The following is a 22,902-nucleotide window of genomic DNA, read 5'->3' as shown; positions in this document are numbered from 1 at the left end:
GAAGGACCAGGCCCGGGGCTGGGGCTGGACGGAGCGGGGACACGACGCGGGGCTGCGGCCGCGCGGGGCCTCCTCAGGTGGGGGAGGCGGTGGCGGGAAGGCCGGGCAGAGCGGCCTGGGCAGCGGGAGGGCCGGCGTGCTCCCGGGCTTCGGAACAGCTTTTCCGGGGGCAGAGGGGGTGCTGGGTGGGGACGGAGGGGACGGTCCTACCAGGTGCCCAGGGGACCTGACACTGTCGTGCCCGGACCACAGCGGGAGGAGCGGCGGGCAGGTCCCGGGGCGCCTGGGGGACCTGCTGTGTGCCAGGCCCTCTGCTCCTGGCTGTTCCTTTGCTTTCTCCTCGTCCCCCCTGTTTGAGGTGTTATGTGTGTGATGACTTCATTGAAGATTACACATCTACCGCTATTTTAGCAGGTACAGATGTTCCCTTTCTACTGCCACAAACTGGGGGGTTTGTTTTGGGTTGCAAGGACTTCAGAGTGAATTTATACATTAAATGTTTTTTGAGCCCTGGCCGGTTTGGCTCAGCGGTTAGAGCATTGGCCTGTGGTCCTGAGAGACCCGGGTTCGGTTCCCGCTAAGGGCACGTACCTCGGTTGCAGTTTGTCCCCGGCCCTGGTTGGTTGTGCGGGTGGCGACCACTCGATGTGTCCCTTTCACATCGATGTTTCTCTCTCTCTCTCTCTTCCTCTCTCTCCCTCCCACTCTACCTAAACAAAAAATGAAAAAAAAAAATGTCCTCGGGTGAGGATGATTAAATGTTTTTTGACAGTGTTGAGAAAAATCAGCAGGCCAGCAATTAAACCACCTGAATAAGGACGATGCACCAACTAGCAAACCTCCAGCGAGCAGCAGACACTGACAGGGTGAATTTGAAATCATCTACCTAGAGACAGAGTCACACCCACAGCACCTGTTCCCACAAGACTGGCCCCACTGCAGAAGCCAATCCAAAGTCCAGGTTGTTACCTGTACTTCTGATCCACTCGCTATAAATCACAGGTCCCCACGACGCCCTCCTTGGGTTCCATTAATTTGCTAGTGGGGCTCAGGGAACTCAAGAATTGACTTAGGTTGACCACCTTATTATAAAGGATACAGATGACAAGCCAGATGAGGTACAAAGAGAGGGAGGGATCTGGAGATGTGTTGAGGCCAGGAGCTTCTGTCCCTGGGGAACTGGAGTGTGCCACCCTCCTGGCATTCGGACATGTTCCCCAACACAGAAACTCTTCAAATCTCCTGTTTTCACAGAACTTAATCTCTAGCCCCCACCTGCCTTCTCAGAATTCGGTGGGTGAGGATGACAGTTCTCACCTTCTCATCAATCGGTCTTTCTGGTGACCAGGCTACTGTGTGTCCATCTTACCCCATGCTGTCGCATCACTGGTGTAAACCCAGATGTACTCAAAGGTACTCTTAATAACTACTAAAATATACTCCTATCACTCAGGAAATTTTAAGGGTTTTGGAAGCTCTGTGCCAGGAATTAGGGAAAAGACCAAGTATATTTCTTGTTATACCACAGAGGAGAAATGGAACTACTATGCAGAAATTCTTAAGTTCTTTGCCACACATATTCTTATTGTTTAAAACCAGAGGTTCCAAGAAGTTTATTTAAATTTATGTTTATGCTGACACCATACTGAACCAGAAGGTGAGTGTGATTTTTTTTCCCCCACAGATCCCTGTATGAATAGGGGATCAAGGAACCCATCCCCCTGCCCTGGCCGGTTTGGCTCAGTGGTTAGAGCGTCGGCCTGTGGTCCTGAGAGACCCGGGTTCGGTTCCCGCTAAGGGCGCGTACCTCGGTTGCAGTTTGTCCCCGGCCCTGGTCGGTTGTGCGGGTGGCAGCCACTCGATGTGTTCCTTTCACGTCGATGTTTCTCTCTCTCTCTCTCTCTCTGTTCCTCTCTCTCCCTCCCACTCTACCTGAACAAAAAAATGGAAAAATGTCCTCTAGTGAGGAAAAAAATAAAAAAGGAACCCATCCCCAATGACACAGGTAGTCTGAGATCAGATTTGGAATCCAAACCACATTACATAGAAACAGATGAAAGTTTAATGCCTTCGTTGTCTTTTTCTCAGTCTCAATTTATTGCAGTGTGGAAGATTTGGTGTTTGTGGATGGGAAGTGGGAACACAGAAGAAGATGATGGATTTACAGTGGAAGAGAAAAGGGGCCAGTTTGAAACAACTGTGAGGAAGAAACGGGATAGAATGGATCTGAGAGCTTTGAGATGAAGGGAAAGAGGTTTAAAGAAGGGAGTAGGAGAAACTGTCTAGAATAGAACTGAGAATCACAGAAATATAATTAAGCAAAATTTTTTTTTTTTTTTTTTTAATCCTCACCCGAGGACATTTTTCCATTTTTTGTTCAGGTAGAGTGGGAGGGAGAGAGAGGAACAGAGAGAGAGAGAGAGAAATATCGATGTGAAAGGAACACATCGAGTGGCTGCCACTCACACAACCGACCAGGGCCGGGGACAAACTGCAACCAAGGTCTGTCAGGACCGCAGGCCGACGCTCTAACCGCTTAGCCAAACCGGCCAGGGCTAATTAAGCAAAATTTTTAAAATCAAAGACTATTTTAGGTATCCATAAAAGGAGGGAATATATTATAATGAACCCATATATGAAGAATCTAGGTCCTATAATTATACATTTTTGCCACTCCTCACTATAGTCCCACCAACTTTTTGCCATTTTTGTGAAACAAATCCAAAGACATCATAGGATTTTTTTTTTTATTCTCACCCGAGGATATTTTTTTTTTCCATTTTTTTGTTTGTTTGTTTGTTTCGTTAAGGTAGAGTGGGAGGGAGAGAGAGGGAGAGGGAGAGAGAGAGAGAGAGCGAGAGAGAGAGAGAAACATCGATGTGAAAGGGACACATCGAGTGGCTGCCACCCGCACAACCAACCAGGGCTGGGGACAAACCACAACCAAGGTACATGCCCTTAGCGGGAACCGAACCCAGGTCTCCCAGGACCGCAGGCTGATGCTCTAACTGCTGAACCAAACCAGCCAGGGCAGACATCATAGGATTTTACTTGTAAACTTTTCACTATATATTTCTAAAAGAGACTTAATTACAAACTTCATTATCTCAACCTAGCGTAATTGTCATTTATTTTGTTTACCCTCAGATATCCAACTTCCAAATTAAATTTTGATCAAGTATTTCAAGATGAATTGAAATTAGGTTTATATATTGTAATTGGTTAATAAAATATGTTCTTTACATGTACTTTAATTTCTGCATGCTTCCTTCATGGGTTGTTTATTTCCTTTTTGCATTTGTGTCAAAAAACATGGTTTAATTTTCAGTAGAGTTTATCACCGTCTAGATTATACTGATTGCTTAGTCAGTGTATTACTAATGGTTTATCAGAGAAACAGAGCCAATAGTAAGTATCTAGAAAGACATTTATTAAAAGGTATTGGCTCACAAGGTTATGGAGCCTGAGATGTCCCATGATCTGCAGTCTGCAAGCAGGAGACCCAGGAAAGATGGTGGTGTAGTTGGAAGGCCTGAGAGTCTGAGAACAGATGGTACAGATTCCAGTCTGGGTCTGAAGGGCAGAGTGTCCAGGATAGGAGGTGGATGTGTTAGATTATTCCATGCGTAAGAGAATGAATTCAACATTCCCCTAGTTTTTGTTCTCTTCAGACCCTCAGTGGTTTGCATGATGCCCACTGATGTTGGGGAGGGCCATCTGCTTTGCTCATCTACTGATTTAAATACTAATCCCTCCCAGAAATCTCCCCACAATCACACCCAGACTAGTGTTTCACCAGTGATCTGGGCATCCAGTGGCCCAATGAAGTTGACAGGTAAAATTAACCAGGTTGTCCTACACATATCTCTCTATGCCTTATAGTTCCTGTAAGTAGGTGGTTGGAACTCTGTTTGATGACATTTCACTTCATTTTTCTGACAAAACTTCTTCACAGATGGTATTATGTAATCCCTTCAACAGTTCATGATATCTGTCACTATTTTGTGATAGTTGAGGCCACTGACAAATTTACCAAGAACAATTAATTCATTTGGCGTTGCAAAATAGATTGTTGTCTTCATTGCTAACTCCTCATTAATATTGTCATGGTAAATAATTTGGTTTACCTGAGGTACTTTTTTTTTTTTTTTTTTAATCCTCATCCGAGGACATTTTTTCATTTCTTGTTCAGATAGAGTGGGAGAGAGAGAGAGAAACATCTACGTGAAAGGGATACACTGAGTGGTTGTCACCCACACGACCCAACCAGGGCAGGGGACATTCTGCAACCGAAGTATGTGCCCTAAGTGGGAACCAAATCAAGGTCTCCTTGGACCGCAGGCGGACACTCTAACCGATGAACCAAACCAGCCAGGGCTGGAGGTTCTTTTCATACAAGGATGGAAGGATTAATTGCTGATTGAACTGTTCTTTAAATGACAATATTGTTCTGTCCACAGAAACCACATAGGACTTGGATTGTGCTGGTTATTTTTTACCAAAAGGAGTCCACAACCAATATAAAATTTGGAAAAAGGCATTAAATACAGGAGCAGGAGACAGGAAGACTGGGCAACAGCTGGCAGCTGGGACTCTTCTTGGAAGCTACAGCCTTCCACCGAGAGCGAGCAGACCTCAGCTTCTCACTTTTCCTGGCTCCTGGGGAAACACTGACTGAAGAGTCTCTGCAGACAGACAGCTTCACTGCACAATGGACGTTGTGGCCTCCCTGGCTGAGCTCCAAGCAGAGGCCAGCTGCCCCGTCTGCCTGGATTACCTCACAGACCCAGTGACCATTGAGTGTGGGCACAACTTCTGTGGCTCCTGCATCCACCAGTGCTGGGAAGATCTACAGGACATCTTCCCCTGTCCTGTCTGCCTCCACCACTGCCCTGACAGGGACTTCAAGAGGAACACCCAGCTATGTCACATGACTGATATGGTTAAGCAGATTCCCACCACAGGGAGCCAGAGGAAATTGCAGGAAGAAAAACTGCTGTGTGAAAAGCACAATGAGGTTTTCACCCTTTTTTGTGACAGTGCCCTGGAGCTGTGGTGTCCCCAGTGCAAGATCTCAGACCACCAGGATCTGCCCCTGACACCCATTGACGAAGCTGCAGCTAGTCACAGGAGGAAGCTCAAAAGCTACATTGAGCCCCTGATAGTGGAGTTTGAAGATGCTGAAACGGAGTATGAAAACCACATTGCAAAAGCTTTTGAAGTTCAGAGAAAAATGGAAAATTGGAGGAGAGAATTGTACTATGAATGTAAAGAACTTAAGCATTCTTTGGAAGTAGAACACGATGAAATCAATGCCAGCCTACTTATAGAAGAGAAGGATGTTGAAGAAAAAATAACTGAAAATGGAAGGCAAATTTCAAACCATATGTTCACACTAAACAATCTGTTATGTGAAATAGCAGAGAAGTATTTGCAGACAGACCTGGATTTACTCACAGGTATTGAAAGTACCCACAACAGGTATGAGAACCTAGAGACCCCAGCAGTTGTTTTGTATGAATTAAAGAAGGAGAGTTTCACTCTCCCCCCACACTATTTTGGCCTGCATAAAATGATGAGCACATTTCAGGTAGATTTGACTCTGGATCCGGAAACTGCCCATCCAAGTCTCATTATCTCGAGAGACAGAAAAAGTGTGACATATAGGATACCAGATGGTCTTCATAATCCCCAGGCACTTTCGTCTTACCCAGCTGTCCTGAGCTCTGAGGGCTTTGCTGCTGGCAGGCATTTTTGGCAGGTAGAAGTAAAAGGCACAGGTGAATGGTCCTTAGGTGTGTGTAAAGAATCTGCCCTCCAAAATGCTCTTATGTCACCATCCCCAAGCAGTGGCAGCAGGCACATTGAGCTTTGCGCCAGTATATGCGGAACTTGCCCTAGAGGACATGTCATGCGGGTTGGCATTTTTCTGGACTATGAGTTGGGAGAGGTTTCATTTTATAATTTAAATAACAGGTCATACTTGTATGGATTCACTGATACATTTACAGAAAAACTTATGCCTTATTTCTCTAGTGCACCTTCTTCAAAATCTCTTACAATCAGCGTCAGAGATGAATGATGAACAACTTGGAGAAATTTTATATGTGGTTATTTTCTTGTTATTGGAAGGAATACTTATTTGTTTGTTAATCTTTTCTCGAGGATATTTTTCCATTGATTTTAGATACAGTGGAAGGGAGGGAGGATGGGAGGGGGAGGAGAGTGAGAGTGAGAGAGAAACATCAATGTGAGAGAGACTCATTGTTTGGTTGCCTCACGCATGACCCAGACCATGACCAATGATGGAACCTGCAACCAAGGTACAAGCCCTTGACTGGGAATTGAACCCGACACCCTGCTGTCTGAGGACCGATGCTGAGCCAAACTGGCCAGGGCCAGTCTTAACATTTGAAAGGAATTTGGGATGGGTTCACCTGGTCACCACTTTGGCATTGTGAGCAGGATTATTCAGATGTGAGGCACACCACCAGGGGCTACTCCTCTGGCTGCTTTGTGTTATGCCACGTTCTGGTTCCCTAGGCAGCCGTGCCCTTTCAACTCTGTGCGGCATTTGCTAAGTTCTACCAGGGCTGTGTTATAGATTTAACTGACCTAAGTCAGAAGTTTAATAAGGAACATATTCTGTTTACTTATTATTTTTCTTTTCTTTCTTTTTTTTTTTATCCTCACCCGAGTACATTTTTCCATTTTTTGTTCAGATAAAGTGGGAGGGAGAGAGAGGAAGAGAGAGAGAGAGAGAGAGAGAGAGAGAGAGAGAGAGCAACATCGACATGAAAGGGACACATCAAGTGGCTGTCACCTGCACGACCAACCACGGCCGGGGACAAACTGCAACTGAGATACGTGCCCTTAGCGGGAACCGAACCTGGGTCTCTGTGGACCGCAGGCTGACTCTCCAACCGCTGAGCCAATCCAGCCAGGGCTACTTATTATTTTTCATATAAATTTTTGAGAATTGTGATTATTTTGCTTTTGTCTCATGTTTTATAAAATCACTGTCATACACAGGAGTGAGCAAAAGTAGGTTTACAGTAATGATGCAGATAATACAATAATTAATAAAAAATAAGAATAAACTATGTTATGTACTAACCACTGTAAACCTACTTAAACAAAATTCTCACCTGATGATATGTTTATTGATATATAGAGAGAGGAAGGGAGAGAGAGAGAGAGAGAGAGAGGGAAACATCAATGTGAGAGAGAAACATCAAGTGGTTGCCTCCAGTACTTGCCCTGACAGGGGATTGAACCTGAAACCTAGGTATGTGCCTTGACCAGGAATCGAATTGCAACCTTTTTGATATGTGAGACAATGCTTTAACAAACTGAGCCACCCAACCCCTGTATAACCTCCTAACTTCACAAATTTGTTTTTAACATTATGTGAAATTGACAACATTTTAGAGCATGTTTCTCTTTGGAAGCCTGTATGTGTATTGTTTACAATGTTTGGAAATAAAGTTTTACTTTGCATATCTCTGTATTATTTGTCTATTTCCATAATTTGCAAAGATGCTCAGCAGGGCATTCCTTTAGGTAGGAGGGACCCCTGCATTGATCAGAGTAGCCATGCTAGGCTGTGGTAATCTCAGTTCCTTACTTAGCAAGACAATGTAGTACTTATTCTCATAAAGTGCAGTGTAGGTCAGCAGGGGACTGCTCTAGTACCCACCCAGGAATCTAACTCCCTCAGGCGTGGGTTGTCACAGCACCGGGTCAGTAGAACTAGAGAAAGAGGGAGCATTAAAGGGTCACACTGAGCCTTGAAGCCAACACCAGGAAGAGACACACATTTTCCCCTTACTTCATCTTCTAAAAGTAATTGCAAGGCCCACCATGTCTGCAAGGGGCGAAGAAGAATGCATGCACTGTGAGAGGAAATCCACTGTTTGCCATAATCCCTGAATCCTATTAGACATTAGTGAAATGCACTTTAATGATGACTGCTAGAATTAAAAGTCCTTAATTATAATGTGTAAAGAGATTAACATAGACATTTATAATAGTTTGACAACTCTATAGCAGTTGATCAATAACTTCCCCCAATAAAGAAGATATTTAAGTAAAATAAGAGAATGGGATGAATAGGAAAAAACTCAGTTGGGAAAGACTTCTGTAGATAAGTAGACTAGGAGCTACTTTTTTTTTTTTAATTTTTTTTTTTTTTATCCTCACCCGAGGATATTTTTCCATTTTTTGTACAGATAGAGTGGGAGGGAGAGAGAGGAAGGGAGAGAGAGAGAGAGACATCGACGTGAAGGGACACATCGAGTGGCTGCCACCCGCACGACCAGCCAGGGCCGGGGACAAACTGCAACCGAAGTACGTGCCCTTAGCGGGAACCGAACCCGGGTCTCTCCGGACCACAGGCCGACGCTCTAACCGCTGAGCCAAACTGGCCAGGGCTAGGAGCTACTTTTTAATTAATTAATTTGAAAATATTTTTATTGACTTTTTAGAGAGAGGAAGAGAGAGAGAATATAGAAACATGGGTATGAGGCCTGGCTGTTGTGGCTCAGTGGATTGAGCGTCGTCCCAGGGACTGAGAGGTCCTGGTTTAATTCCCATTCAGGGCACCTGCTGAGGTTGTGGGCTCGATCCCCATAGGAGGCATGCAGGAGGCAGCCAATGGATGTTTCTCTCTCACATTAATGTTTCTATCTTTCCCTTCCTCTCTCTCTGTAAAAAAAAAAATAAATAAAATCAACAAAAACATTTAAAAAATGCAATACAAAAGAGACATGAATGTGAGAGAGATTTATCAATAAAATTAATGCCAGCCTACTTAGAAAAGAGAATGTTGAAGAAAAAATAATTGAAAATGGAACTCAAATTCAAACCATATGTTCATGCTGAAGAATTTGTTAAGTGAAATAGCAGAGAAGTACTTACAGACAGACCTGGATTTACTCACAGGTGTTGAAAGTACCCACAACAGGTATGAGAACCTAGAGACCCCAGCAGTCTTCTCCTATGAATTAAAGAGGGCGAGTCTCACTCTCCCCCCACACTATTTTGGCCTGCATAACATGATGAGCACATTTCAGATAGATTTGACACTGGATCCTGAAGCTGTCCATCCAAGTTTCATTATGTCAAGAAATAGAAAATGTATGACATATACCACAGCAGATGGTGTTCATAATCCCCAGGCATTTACTTCTTACCCAGCCACACTGAGTTCTGAGGGATTTGATGCTGGCAGGCTCTTTTGGCAGGTAGAAATAGTGTTTCCAAGGTGTGTGTGAAGAAACTTTTCCCCCAAATATGCTCATAACACCATCCCCAAAGAATGGATGCTGGCATCATCAGCTTTGCACTAGTACATGTGGTCTGTGCCATACAGGGCTATTGCAGATCAGCGTTTTTCCGGACTATGAGTTGGGAGAGGTTTCATTTTATAATTTAAATAACAGATCATATTTGTGTAGAGCCACTGATTAGTTAACAGAAAAAATTATGCGTTACTTTTATTGTGCACATTCCTCAGAATCTCTTAGACTCAGTATCATGAGAAAGAAATGATAAACAACTTGGAGGAAATTTTGTATGTGGTTCATTTTGGGGATGAAAAGGGGCCACATTCTAACCTGACAAGGTCTGGGAAGGTCTGTCTGGACACCTGGAAAACTCAAAGACCAAAGTAACCACAAAGGATGGTGTGAAATGAAAACTTTTTACTAAAAACAGTTTATGGTAGGTAGTCATGTCCTAGGCAGGCATCTTCCCTGACAAAGGTCAATTTTCACCTTAACTGAGTCTGTCTGTTGTCATTTTACATCTAAGACAACATATCTTTGTAATGTCTATGTAATTTTCCTTTTTCTGGACCCCTCAAAGCACAGGCACCACTCTGTGGAGAACACAAATCCCCTTATTGTTACTGAGTTCATTGTTGACTGTCATCTATCTTGTACCCACCTATGTAAAAGATGTATGTGTGTATCTATCATTTTACTTTTCATCGAATCCCAGCAGTTTCCCAGCTTTGCTTTCTCCCACCTCCCTAATCTATCACCAGTGAATCTCATGTAACCCACTTGCATCTTCTCTTTGGATTGTAATGTATAAAATAAGGTACAAAACTGTCATTCTGTGGAGTATTATCTCAATTCATTGAGATTTTGCTTCCTGGCAATTGTCAGTTTGGCTCAAATACACTCACAAACATTCTTCACAGGTTTGAATGTTTCTTATGTTGACATTTTCTGTCCCTGTTATTGGAAGGAATACTTAAAATAAAGATTTTTATTCCATTTTTGATATTTTACTGTTGAAACCTTCTTGGACTCACCTTTCTCGCCTCCTCGTACCTCACACCTGGGACAGTTTTAAAATAAGCCTTAACACATTCTGCATTGGTTAGAAATGTAAAACTATTATTCTGAAGTTTCACTGATTCATACAAAATGGATTTAGACAACTGTTCTACATTGATTGAATCTTCTCAAATAAGAGATTTGAAGAAATTATATCTTGGTATTCTTGTCACATATTTTTTTTAAAAATATGCATTTATTGATTTTTTTAGAGAGAAAGGAGGGGAGATTGAAATATTTGATCAGCTGCCTCCTGCATGCCCCCTACTGGGGATACTGGGAATCGAGCTTTCAAAGTGGGCATGTGACCTGACAGAGAATCCAACCAGGACCTCCCAGTCCACGGGATGATGCTTAATCCACTGGCCAGGCCTCTCTTCACACTTTAACCAAAACTAACCTTACAGCTGAGTTTAAACTCTATTGAAACAATCTTCAGTAAATTCATTAGTCAACTGGTAGCAAAATCACTTGAATACTATAGAGTCTTCATTCATGTCTCTTTGCTTAATGACTGCTCTTGGCAATGAGACTGGCCAGAATAATCTATGATTCTGTACCAGTATTTTGCTTCATAGGACTCACTGTTTTATAGATTGGTAGCATATAATAAATGTTTGAATTTTTTTTTTTTTGTTAATCTTCACTGGAGGATAGATATTTTTTCACTGATTTTTAGATAAAGTGGATGGTGTGGGCTGGGGTGGTGGGGGTTGGAAGAAACAGCGATGTGATGAGAGAGACATATTTATTGACTGCCTTTCACACGACCTCAACCAGGGCTGAGAATTGAACCTGCAATCCAGATGCATACCCTTGACTGAGAATCCAGCCCGAGACTCTTCGGACACTCTAACCGCTGAGCCAAACCAGCCAGGGCCAATGTTGAATTTTTTAAAATGTGGGTGATGTCAACTATAATTGAAAAATAAATTTAAAAAAGAATGTGAGTCATTTTTTAGCAATCTATATAAATACCAATTTGCCTAATAAGTAATCTGCCCAAAATAAATTGTGATGCAGAATTTTAGAGCTCAAAAAATATTTCTCAAAGAAAATAACAATTAGGCTGGGATCTAAAGAAAAATGTTAGCAAACAGGGAGTAAACAATGTGTATGGGGCAGGAACTGCCATGGACAAAACCTGTCTGTGGTAGGGAATGCCATGCCCTGAGTATGAGAGAGGGCAGGACTGCGGTGTGCTGAGATGCAAACTGTAGAGAGAGGGTGAAACTGGTGGGCTCCAGAGTTGACCATTTCTGGGTGAGAAAAAGAACAGGCCTCATTTTTATTTTTTATTTTTTTGTGATAGAGCGGGAGTGAAAGAGGAGGTGAGAGAGAGAGAGAGAGAGAGAGAGAGACATGGACTGGTTGCCACCCCCACGACCCCAGCTGGCGCCGGGGACAAACTACAACCGAGGTAGGTGCACTTATCGGAACTGAACCGGGGACTCTCTGGTCCGCAGGCCGAAGCTCTAACTGCTGAGCCAAACCAGCCAGGGCTCTTTTTTTTTCTTTGTTGATTTTAGAGTGAAAGGAAGGGAGAGGGAGAGAGAGATAGAAACATCCATGAGAGAGAACACCAGTTGGCCATCTCCTGCATGTCCCCTAGTGGGGACTTGGCCCGCAACCTGGGCATGTGCCCCGACTGGGAATCCAACAGGTCGACCTCCTGGTGCATGCATGGATCAATGCTCAGCCACTGAGTCACACTGGCTGGGGAGAACAGGCCTCATTTAGTTTTCCAGATTTATTTCTTTATTAACAAAGATGGGATTAATGGGTTTTGAGAGGATCAAGAGAGAATTGCCTGGGAGCAAATTAAATCATGCTTATTAATAGCGTCAGTCTTCCTAGCTTGATTGAATCACAGGATATCGGTTCCCTACTAACCAGCAATTCTCAACATCCTCTTATCCTGGCCTACCCCTCCCTCCGTGGGGGAGGAGCCACGGGGCTTAGTGGGCGTGGTTTTAATAGCCCCACCCTCTTAATGGTGCCTCTGTGCCAGGGTCACGTCGGGGGTTACGCAGCCCTGTTCCAGACTGTCTTCGAGGATCCTTGCGGGAGGCCCCCTTTCCGCGGCGTTGCAGACTCGCGCAGAGCCGTCTGAGAAGCCGGGCGATGGGACCATGTGGGTGCCGGAGGTAAGACCTGTGGGTTCCTGAGCGCCTGCCCTGTGCCCGGCTGAGAGACGTATGCTCGTAAGGGAATCCAAACTTGGCTTTGTCTTACTTTTAAAACACGTGCGGTTTCTGTTTTCCGGGCCCATCTCGGAGCCTTAAGTCACCTAAGTGCTCTATAAAATTTTAGGTACCCAGATCTAACCCTTGAGGGGTCAGAGTCGAGAACATTTGTATGTGATAAAGCCAAGGCTAATGTCCTCAAACACGTGCTTCACAGACTTGCTCGTGGCGCGGGTCCCGGGTGAGCTGGGGTTGGGACCATCCCAGTGCGGCCGCGGGAGCGCGGTAGGAGGAGCCTTGGTTCCTGTGCAGCTGCTCTTGCAGGACCAGGATGGCACTTTGCAAGGGAACCCTAATTCGGATTCAGGTTATTTTACGACACATACTTTTATTATGGTACAGGTCTCTCAGCGAGTCTTGTACTAAGTCATCCAAATGCTTGCTAGAAATACAGAAACCTCGATGCCAGCCAGACCTAAGGGGGTGACTCAGATCTGTGTGACAAAGCACCCAGGAGTGCTGGTCAGGAACTGCACGTGGAATCCCTTCCAGGATGTCTCGGTGAGGGTGGGTTTGTGTCTAGGTGGGGATAGGTGGGAGCGTTTGTGTATAGGAGAGGAGTGGAGGAGTGGAGAGATTAGAGCTATGGGCCTGCATCCCACGTACCCAGAACCTATATTGACTTGATCTTCCTTAATCAGCCTGCTGACACATGTCGCTCAGAGTGTAAACAGTCACTCAGTCCCTAAAGGAGACCCAGAGATGTGGCCAGTATTTTAGACATTCAACAGCTTTAGCCAGGGACTGAGATCATTGGAGATAAAATCATGGTGAAGATCACTCAGAAGGTTACAGTAGTGGGGAATTGAGATCTCTAAAATGTGTGTTAATTTGCAACATGAGTTGAAAGAGAATTCGTGATACCACCTTTACTGTTTGTGACACTGTGGTGAGCAACACCCATCATGGAGGTCATCTCAGCCTCTTGGCCTCTGCTAGGATCAGTGACTGATAGTAAGGGAAAGCTCAACTGTCTTCTCAAAAATTGTGACTAGTTGTTGCTTACCAGCTTCAAAGGCTAGTGTGTTTGTGTGTGTGTGTGTGTGTGTGTGTGTGTGCTTCCCATCTTTTTTTTTTTTTATCCTCACCCAAAGACTTTTTTTTTTTTTTTATCCTCACCCGAGGACATTTTTCCATTTTTTGTACAGATAGAGTGGGAGGGAGAGAGAGAAAGAGAGAGAGAGGGAAACATCGATGTGAAAGGGACACATCGAGTGGCTGCCACCCGCACAACCGACCAGGGCCGGGGGCAAACTGCAACCGAGGTACATGTCCTTGGCGGGAACTGAACCCGGGTCTCTCCGGACCGCAGGTGGACGCTCTAACCGCTGAGCCAAACCGGCCAGGGCCCGAAGACATTTTTTCCATTTTTTTTTGTTTTTTGTTCAGATAGGGTGGGAGTGGGGGAGAGAGAAAGAGAGAGAGGGAGAGAAACATCCACGTGAAAGGGACACATCGAGTGACTGCCACCCATACAACCCAGCCAGGGTCGGGGACAAACTGCAACCAAGGTACATGCCCTTAGCGGGAACTGAACCCAGGTCTCTCTGGACTGCAGTCCGACGCTCTCACCACTGAGCCAAACCAGCCAGGGCCCCATCTTTTTCTTACATTGCATTCCTGGTCTTGAATTGCATTCTGTGCATGTGATAATCAGTTTTCCTGCTTGGCCAGGTGTTCAGAGTAAATCTAATCAGGTCCAAATCCCACCTACTTGGGTACACAGTTGGATATATCTTGCATTTGAAAAGTGTAAATAAAAAACAAGCACTGGCCGTTTTGGCTCAGCGGTTGGAGCATCGGCCTGTGGACCAGAGAGTCCCGGGTTTGGTTCCCACTAGGGGCATGACCAAAAAAAACAAGTAATTTTGATATGTAACAAATTTAGTGTTATTAGAAATAACTAGTGTTTTTTTGTTTGTTTGTTTTTGTTAATTCTCACCCGAGGATATTTTCTATTGATTTTTTTTTAGAGAGAGTGGAAAGGAGGGAGGGAGGGGGTGAGAGAGAGAGAGAAAGAAACATTGATATGAGAGAGACACATCCATTGGTTGCCTCCCACAGGTACCCCAACTGGGGCCAGGGATCAAACCTGCAACCCAGGTACATGCCTTTGGCCCAGGAATCAAACCAGCTACCCTTTAGTGTTTGGGCCAGTGCTTAACCACTGAGCAGCCCTGGCAGGGCAGAAATAATTGTTTTAAGCCAAAAAGTACCAAATCTTTTTCTGAGGTTTTTCAAAAATTTGAAATGATTGAAGTCGGGATTTTTACACTTGTTAACCTGATTCTCTCTCTCTCTCTCTTTTTTTTTTTTTTTTTCAGATAGAGTGGGAGGGTGGGGGAAAAGAGAGAAATATCGACGTGAGAGAGACACACCGAGTGGTTGCCGCCCACTCGACCCCAACCAAGGCCAGGGACAAACTGCAACCGAGGTATATGCCCTTAGCGGGAACGGAACCCGGGACTCTCCCGTCTGCAGGCCGACGCTCTAACCGCTGAGCCAAACTGGCCAGGGCTAACCTGATTCTTTTAATATTAAGTATGTGAAGTACTTTCCCCAAGTCCCCAAGATAATAGGTGACTACAGCTGAAACCTAATCCAGGGACAAAGATCTAGTACCAAAAGTACTGACACTTTGCATGGAACTGTGGTTAATGTGGGTGTAGGTGGACTGTGGGGTTAGAGAAAAGAAATAAGGGTTCCCTCAAAGGTGGCAGTGAGCAAGGCCACAAGATAAATAGTGAATACCCCATTTTTTTTACATGAAACTCTATTTTCTCATCCCCAGGAACCAATAAATACTTAGAGTTGTGACTGCTTTCTAACCAAGAGAATTGCTGAATTTCGATTCATATTTTCTGAGTTGCCAAGGACAGCTAGTTCTCCCACTACTGTGACTGTAGATGGACACCTACCTCTGTAACTAAGGATATTATAGGACACCAAGGGCTGCCCTTCATTGACAAAGGTAATTTAGACAGGAAGGGCAGTGAGATCTGAGGGTGCATCTGCTTCTCAGTGGAGACATCTCTCAGAGACCAACCTCCTGAAGAAAATCCACCTCAGTCCAGTCCTTCATTGAGGGCCTAATGGCGGTTGAAGCAGCTCTGGCAGGACTTCGAGCAGAAGTCAACTGTCCCATCTGTCTGGATGACCTGAGAGACCCTGTCACCATTGAATGTGGGCACAACTTCTGCCGCTCCTGCATCCAGCAGTCCTGGGCTGACCTACAGGACAGGTTCCCTTGCCCTGTGTGCCGTCACCCGTGCCAAGAGAGGCACTTGAGGAGCAACACCCAGCTGGGAAGGATGATCGACATTGCCAAGCTCCTCCAGATCACCAGGAGCAAGAAGAAGCATCAGCAAGAGAGGCGCTTGTGTGAGAAGCACAGCCAGGTCCTGACCCTCTTCTGTGAGGAGGACCTAGAGGTGTTGTGTCCCCTGTGCACTGAGCCCCCTGACCACCAGGGCCACCAGGTGAGACCCATGGAGGAGGCTGCTGCTCATCACAGGGAAAGGCTCCGCAGTTACATCGAGCCCCTGAAGAAGCAGATGGCAGATGTTCAGAAACTAGTAGCCACCCAGGACAGGAATCTGTTAGAACTGAGAGAGAAGGTGGAAAATCGGAGATCAAAGTTAGCCTCTGAATTTGAGCATCTGACGCAATCTGTAGATCGTGAGCGAGAGGAAGTTCTCTCAAGGCTAATTGAAGAAGAGAAGGACATTCAACAGAAACTCATTGCAAACACAACTGCATTTTCAGACCACATTTTCACCCTCAAAGGCCTGCTAACGGAGGTGGCGGAGAAGAGTGTGATGTCAGATGTGAAATTGCTGATGGATATCAAGAGTGTCCTCCACAGTTGTGAAAGCCTGAGAACCCCAGCTGTCTACTGGATCCAGTTAAGGCGAGAAGGATGCAGTCTTCCTCCACAGTATTCGGCTCTGCAGAAAATTATACAGAAATTTAGAGAAGAAGTTACTCTGGATCCCAAGACAACACATCCTAATCTGCTTGTGTCTGAGGATAAAAAGTCTGTGACATTTGTGAGGAAAAAACATAGAGGTCCTCGAAATCCAAAGGGATTTGCAGTTGACCCAGTTGTCCTGGGTTCTGAAGGGTTTGACTGTGGCCGACATTACTGGGAGGTCCAGGTGGATGACAAGCCTGAGTGGGCCGTGGGGGTTTGTAAAGCTTCCCTCATCAAGGAGAGAAAGCAGCCCCCACCAAGACAGAACAGATGCTGGATGATTCAGCTGCGGAATGGTGATTATGTCGCAGAAGGGTCTGTTTCTGTCGCCCTTGTGCTCAAGGAAAAGCCCAGAGGGATTGGTATCTATTTGGACTATGAGTTGGGTCAGGTTTCGTTTTATAGTTTGAACGACAGGTCTCACATCCATTCTTTCATGGATAAATTTTCTGAAGTGCTAAAGCCTTACTTCTATATCGGCTGTGATCCTAAACCTCTTAAAATCTGTGCTGTAAGAGATTATGAAGGATGAACTGTGACTTTGCTTCATTTTCTTCCTGTGATTTATAGACATTAGGTGGAATTTTGTACAATTATTAGTGAATCTAGCACCATTTTTTTTTAAATTAATTTTGAGAGAGGGAGGGAGTAACATCAATGTAAGAGAAACATCTATTGGTTGCCTCACTCATGTGTCCCGACTCTGGTTATGTGTCCTGACCAGGAATCAAACCCACCCCTCTCTTTGGTGCATGGGACAATCCTCCAACCAAATGAGCCATACTGGTCAAGGTTAGCACCAAAATTAAAAAAAAAAAAAAAGAAATACTTATATCACTTGAACCTTTGGGATGTTTCTCTTTCTCTTTTTTTCCCCATTTTGCTTCACGTACAAGAGATATTGTGGTAACAAGTGAATAACTGGAATGTTCTTGAAATTTTAGGATTAGAATGTATTCATTGTAAGTTACTGTTTCAATAAACTTTGTTTATATTTACATGTATTAAAATTTTTTGTGCACGTTTCTGGATGTGGTCCTATGCTTAAATACCTTATATTTTCCAGGTGAGAGAGAAGATAGAATGGTGGAGAGACAATTCTCAGTGGGTTTCATTTATTTCTGCATGTGTTGGGAGCAAGGCACTGATTGCTTCCAACTGTTTTTAGAGATGGTGTCTTTCAAACTTTTAGGTCTTACCCTTCTTTTGTCCCTTTCTCCTCACACTGGGAAAAGCTGATGAGAAAACCCATGTACTCCATCCTTTGGTGCAAGTAGAAAGTTCATACCAAGCAAGCACCTAGTCGGGCCAGAGTCCCACCACCACCACCACCACTCAGTAACCAGCATAAATATCCCAAAGCTTCTCTCCTTTCCCTGAACCCTCAAGTCATTTTGGACCTATTTGGATAACCACCCTGCTCTCCCCATAAGCCTCTTTACACGAGTGTAAAACCTTTTTGTATCCTTCCGGTGCATGTGGCATTATCAGTCCTGACACTGAATCACATTTTTGGTTGACGATCTACCTTGGCTGTATAAGCTGGTCTTAACATTTAGCATTCTGAGCCAGCTTATGGAGATCTTAACTATAGTCAGGGGATTTCTCCTTTTGTCTATTTTCTCCAACTTGATTTATAGCCTTAATGTAATTTCAAATAAAAATCCCCATGGTTATGCTTAATTGGGCAAGCTGGTTCTAAAATATACATGGAAGAGGCCAAGAGTTGTCAAGGTAACCCTGAAGAAATGAAAATTGTCAACAGATATCAAGAATAAGAAAACTGTAATATTTGAGTATGGTAGTGGACCAAAGAGACCAGTAGACCAGGTTAAATATCAGATACAGGTGGCATTGCAATCAGTTGAAGAAATGATGGACTGCTCAATAAATTGTGACCATTGGTTATTTATTCATTATTTATAATAAAACACATAGGCAGGCTCCATCTTATACCCCAAAACAGCATCAACTCCAAGTCGATGTTTAATGGAATTGGTATAGGATAGGATTTCTTAAAAAAGAATCCAAACCTTGAGAGATTGATAAACTGGTGTGGCTCAGCTCGTTGGAGCACCATCCAGTATACTGAAAGGTCTCATTCCCAGGTTGTGGATTCCATTCCCTGGTCGGGGCACATATGGGAGGCAACTGATCGTTTCTCTCTCTCAAAAATTAAAATAAAATAAATAGAAAAACTAACTACATCTACACAAGACACCATAAGAAATAAAGTTGGAGAAGATACCAGAAAAGTTATCAATGAGACAGACTAATAGAAAAACAAAGGAAAAAATAAAAACAGGTATTTTATAGAAGAGAAACAGGAATGATTATTAAACTTATGGAAATATACTCTATTAGAAATCATAGAAATAAAAAATTAAAACCAGAAATAACATTAAAACCTTGCACATTAGTAAAGACTTCTTAAAAATCAAGTTCTGTTAATGCAGAGCAATGAGAACATTTTCCACTGTGGTTAGGAGTGTAAATTGGCACAACACTTTGGGGAAAAAATGTATCCAATAAAGATGAAGGTCCAGCAAATTCACTGCAAAAAAACCACATGTATAATTTTCATAGTAGTCCTTTTTGAAAGTTTCAAACTGAATATCCATCAGAAGTAGAAAGAAAACAAAGTAAAACCTTAAGCAAAATCATAATGCACCTCATGACTATGTTCAATGGAATGTCTAATAGTAGAGGAAACTGGATAGAACAGAGTCCAGAACACAACTCTTTATGCTGATGTCAGTGGGAAACAATTTCCTGTCACCCGGGGCCAGGACGTGGGGCGTTATCAGGTCTCCTGGAGCCTAGACCACAAGAGTGCCCACACAGGCACCTATGAGGTCAGATTCTTTGATGAGTCCTACAGCTTCCTGAGGAAGGCTCAGAGAAATAACGAGGACATTTCTATCATCCCACCCCTGTTCACAGTCAGCATAGACCATCAGGAAATGTGGAACAGGCCCTGGGTTTCCACCAAGGTGTTGGCCACAGTTACTGGCCTAGTGATCTACTACCTGGCCTTCAACGCCAAGAGCCACATCCAGGCCGGAGGGCAGTGCCCCCAGCCCCCATTTCTTCTTTCAATAAACAGATGGCAAAAAAAAAGTATAGATAGCCCTGGCCGGTTTGGCTCAGCGGTTAGAGCGTTGGCCTGCGGTCCCGAGAGACCCGGGTTCGGTTCCCGCTAAGGGCACGTACCTCGGTTGCAGTTTGTCCCCGGCTCTGGTCAGTCGTGCGGGTGGCAGCCACTCGATGTGTCCCTTCACGTCGATGTTTCTCTCTCTCTCTGTTCCTCTCTCCCCCTCCTACTCTACCTGAACAAAAAATGGAAAAATGTCCTCGGGTAAGGATAAAAAAAAAAAAAAAAAAGTATAGATATATATTCAATGTATATTATTTACAAAAGTTAGACATGACTAATGGTTAGGTAATAGACTTGACAGTATTAAACAGAAATTATGTGAAGACTGGGAGTTATCAAAATTAGATAATAAAAAAAGTGTAGAAATTGTGTAAATGTGAGCAGTAAAATTAGGGGCAAAGCCATTCAGAATAAGAATCAACACTGTGCTGGAGGTCGTAGTCAGTATAAATCGGCAAGAAAAGAAAAAGAACCTAGATTGTTAATGAAAAATGTCTTTATTTACAAATAGCATGAGCATCTCTACAGAAAATCCAATGAATTCTACTTAGGGATAAATTTGCCAAGAAACATTAAAGGCATGAACACTAAAAACTATAGAATATTGCAGAGAGAAGTTAAATACCCAAATAAATGAATTCATGAACTAGAAGCCTCAATATTGTCAAGATGTCAATTCTGCAAAATGATTTAAAGATTCAACATAATCCCAATCAAAAGCTCAGCAGTCACTTTTGTTGATACAAGTTCTTTTAAATTTTACACATCTATGATCTACTAAAAGATGTGATTCCCTGAATAGAGTAAGCCTAAGGAGGGAAATGACTAAATCAGGGATTCTGAGAAAAGAGGTCAGTTCCCAAATGAGGTGAGGGATGGCAGCTGAACAGAGAGTACAATGTTCAAAAAGGAATACGGAAGATTATCTATTAATTGTCTGTACATACATAAGTATATGATGTATGTATATGGTGGGATCACTACCTCACTTTTCATTGTACTAAATCAAAACTGACAAAGATATAATAACAGACAATTACTGAGGTAAAGAGATGAAAGTTGAGTGGCTACCTTTACAGAGGTGGTCCTGGGGTGGCCATCATGTATGCCCTTAATAAAGTTTTCCTTTTTTTAAGGGAAAACATGTAGGCACTTAATACAGAAAAAAGCTACTGGATTTTATCAGCAATATCAGACTGCTAAAGTAATATATTTCATGAATATTTTACCTTAGAATTTCTAAACCACTTTCCAATTCGACCACATAAGTTATCTGTAAACTGGGCATTTTAAACACAATCTTTAGAAGTCGATGAAACTAAAAACCATTCTGGTTGTCTAACGAAAAAATAAATACAGAATTACTGAGATTTAGATTTACTAGCTTAGTTCTGTCTGCAAACTTAAAAGAAACAAGAGTCTTACAACAGTTCATTATTCAGAATCTGTTACTGTACAGATTTTAAGAGGCTTTGAGTCAGTTCCAGTATGGAAATAAGGCCAAAGCGCACCTGTAAAATAATCATTAAAAATATAAAGAAGAGATCTATCATTCAAATTGTAAAAGGAAACCTCACCCAATTCATAGTCTAAAAAAATGCCAATCTTAGTAGGTATTACTTTTGGCAGAAGATTAATTTTTTTAGGACCAAATGCAGCATAAGTACACTGACCACCTCGCCTGATACACCACAGTCCATCCTGTATTAAAATAGATGGATTCTGATTCTTTCTTCTTCTGGGAATAGAGTCTTTACAGACACCCAAGACCCATTCAGATTTGTCTTTCACTTCTACCTCCCAATAATGTCTGCCAGAATTATATCCCTCAGAACCCAGAACAACTGGACAGAGATAAAATCTCCTTGGGTTATGAGGCAAATTTTGCATTCTATTTCCATACCGCACAGTTTTTCTATCACTTGAAACAATAAGTTTACGATGTGCTGTTTCAGGATCTAGAACTACATCAACTTGAAATCGCTTGATAATTTTGTTTAGGCCAGAATATTGTGGAGGAAGATGGTAACCATATTCCTTTAACTGGAATGACAAAGGTTCAGGGATCTTTAAGGTTTTATATTTATGGTAGATACTTTTAACATCTGTCAGGAATTCCAGTTCTGACTTCACATGTTTGCTCTCAATCTCCTTTAATAGGTATTTTAATGTGGAAACATGATCTGAAAATTTAGTTAGGTTTTCATTTAGTTTTGTTAAAATATCCACCTCTTCATCTTGTAATTGCCGAAGAACAGTCTCTTGCTCATTTTGAAGAAACAGTATTAGTTGTTCAAATTCAGACCTTATTTCTTCTCTCCTATATTCTACCTTCTTCTTCAGTTCTAGTGATTTTCTGGTTTGCATAATTATCACTTTTTCAACTTGTTCCACTCTCTCCTTCCATGGTTCGATGCAATACTCCAATCTTTCCCGATGATAAGGGGCAGCTTTCTCTATGGGCCAAATGTAATGATTCCGGTGATCACTGGAGAAACCGCACTGTGGACATAAAACCTCTAAGTCCTTCTGACAGAAAAAAGTCAAAACCTGATTGTGCTTTTCACATAAAAGCTTCTCTTCTTGTCTCTTCCTCTTGCTTCTTCTTATCTGGAGTTGTTTAGCAATTTCAGTCAAATTGCCCAGCTGGGGGTTGCTTGCAAATTTCCTTTCTAGACAGCAAAATCGGCAAAAAGGGCAGGGGAAAGTATCAGTTAGGTCCTTCCAGGACATAGTGATGCAGGAAAGACAGAAGTTATGCCCACAGTTAATGGTCACTGGATCTTTCAAGTAGTCCAAACAGATGGGACAGCTAGCCCCTGCTTGAAAGTCTGCCACGGCTGTCACAAACTCCATTGAGCTATGAACAAAGGTGGTGGTGGATAAGGTAATGAGTCCTTTAGTAAGGCCTGGCGCTAGCTCAAGACCAAGTAAGCAGCGAGTATCCTTCCCCAGACCTCACAAACTAACCAGCTTTGTTTCACCGGCTCAGGTATGTTGAGGGCAGCTTCTACTAACTTGTTTATCCTCTGCCCCTTAGCTATTGCCAAGCATACATCACAGGCTGCAGTTTACTGTGTATTAGAACATATTAGCTGGGCTGCTGCTCTTCCCACTCAATGATGTGCAAGTCAAGCTTAATGGCTTCTCTTGCTCAAGAAAATGGCTTTGGGTCCAACA

At 43.2% G+C, this 22,902-nt stretch overlaps 3 protein-coding genes across 3 annotated transcripts; 2 read left to right on the top strand and 1 right to left on the bottom strand.

Annotated features, from left to right (window-relative positions):
• Positions 1-4,711: 4,711 nt before the first annotated feature.
• LOC118643488 (tripartite motif-containing protein 60-like) lies at positions 4,712-6,082 on the top strand. Its single transcript, XM_036281601.1, has one exon. It carries the CDS (start codon positions 4,712-4,714, stop codon positions 6,080-6,082), a length of 1,371 nt encoding a protein of 456 aa, XP_036137494.1.
• A 9,602-nt stretch (positions 6,083-15,684) lies between these two features.
• On the top strand, positions 15,685-17,097 carry LOC118643970 (putative tripartite motif-containing protein 75). Its single transcript, XM_036282275.1, has one exon. The coding sequence runs from the start codon at positions 15,685-15,687 to the stop codon at positions 17,095-17,097; it is 1,413 nt and encodes a 470-aa protein (XP_036138168.1).
• Positions 17,098-21,156: 4,059 nt separating this feature from the next.
• On the bottom strand, positions 21,157-22,578 carry LOC118616527 (tripartite motif-containing protein 60-like). The gene has a single exon (XM_036242113.1). The coding sequence runs from the start codon at positions 22,576-22,578 to the stop codon at positions 21,157-21,159; it is 1,422 nt and encodes a 473-aa protein (XP_036098006.1).
• Positions 22,579-22,902: the final 324 nt, after the last annotated feature.

The sequence above is a fragment of the Molossus molossus genome, unplaced genomic scaffold (assembly GCF_014108415.1).
Source record: "Molossus molossus isolate mMolMol1 unplaced genomic scaffold, mMolMol1.p scaffold_m16_p_4, whole genome shotgun sequence".
Classification (NCBI taxonomy): domain Eukaryota; kingdom Metazoa; phylum Chordata; class Mammalia; order Chiroptera; family Molossidae; genus Molossus; species Molossus molossus.
The sequence above is the reverse complement of the archived record's forward strand: the minus strand, read 5'-3'. Positions and strand labels throughout refer to the sequence as shown.

What these genes read in the sequence shown, in the direction of transcription:
- LOC118616527 (XM_036242113.1), bottom strand. Translation starts at nt 22,578, where the DNA reads ATGGAGTTTGTGACAGCCGTGGCAGACTTTCAAGCAGGGGCTAGCTGT.
- LOC118643970 (XM_036282275.1), top strand. Translation starts at nt 15,685, where the DNA reads ATGGCGGTTGAAGCAGCTCTGGCAGGACTTCGAGCAGAAGTCAACTGT.
- LOC118643488 (XM_036281601.1), top strand. Translation starts at nt 4,712, where the DNA reads ATGGACGTTGTGGCCTCCCTGGCTGAGCTCCAAGCAGAGGCCAGCTGC.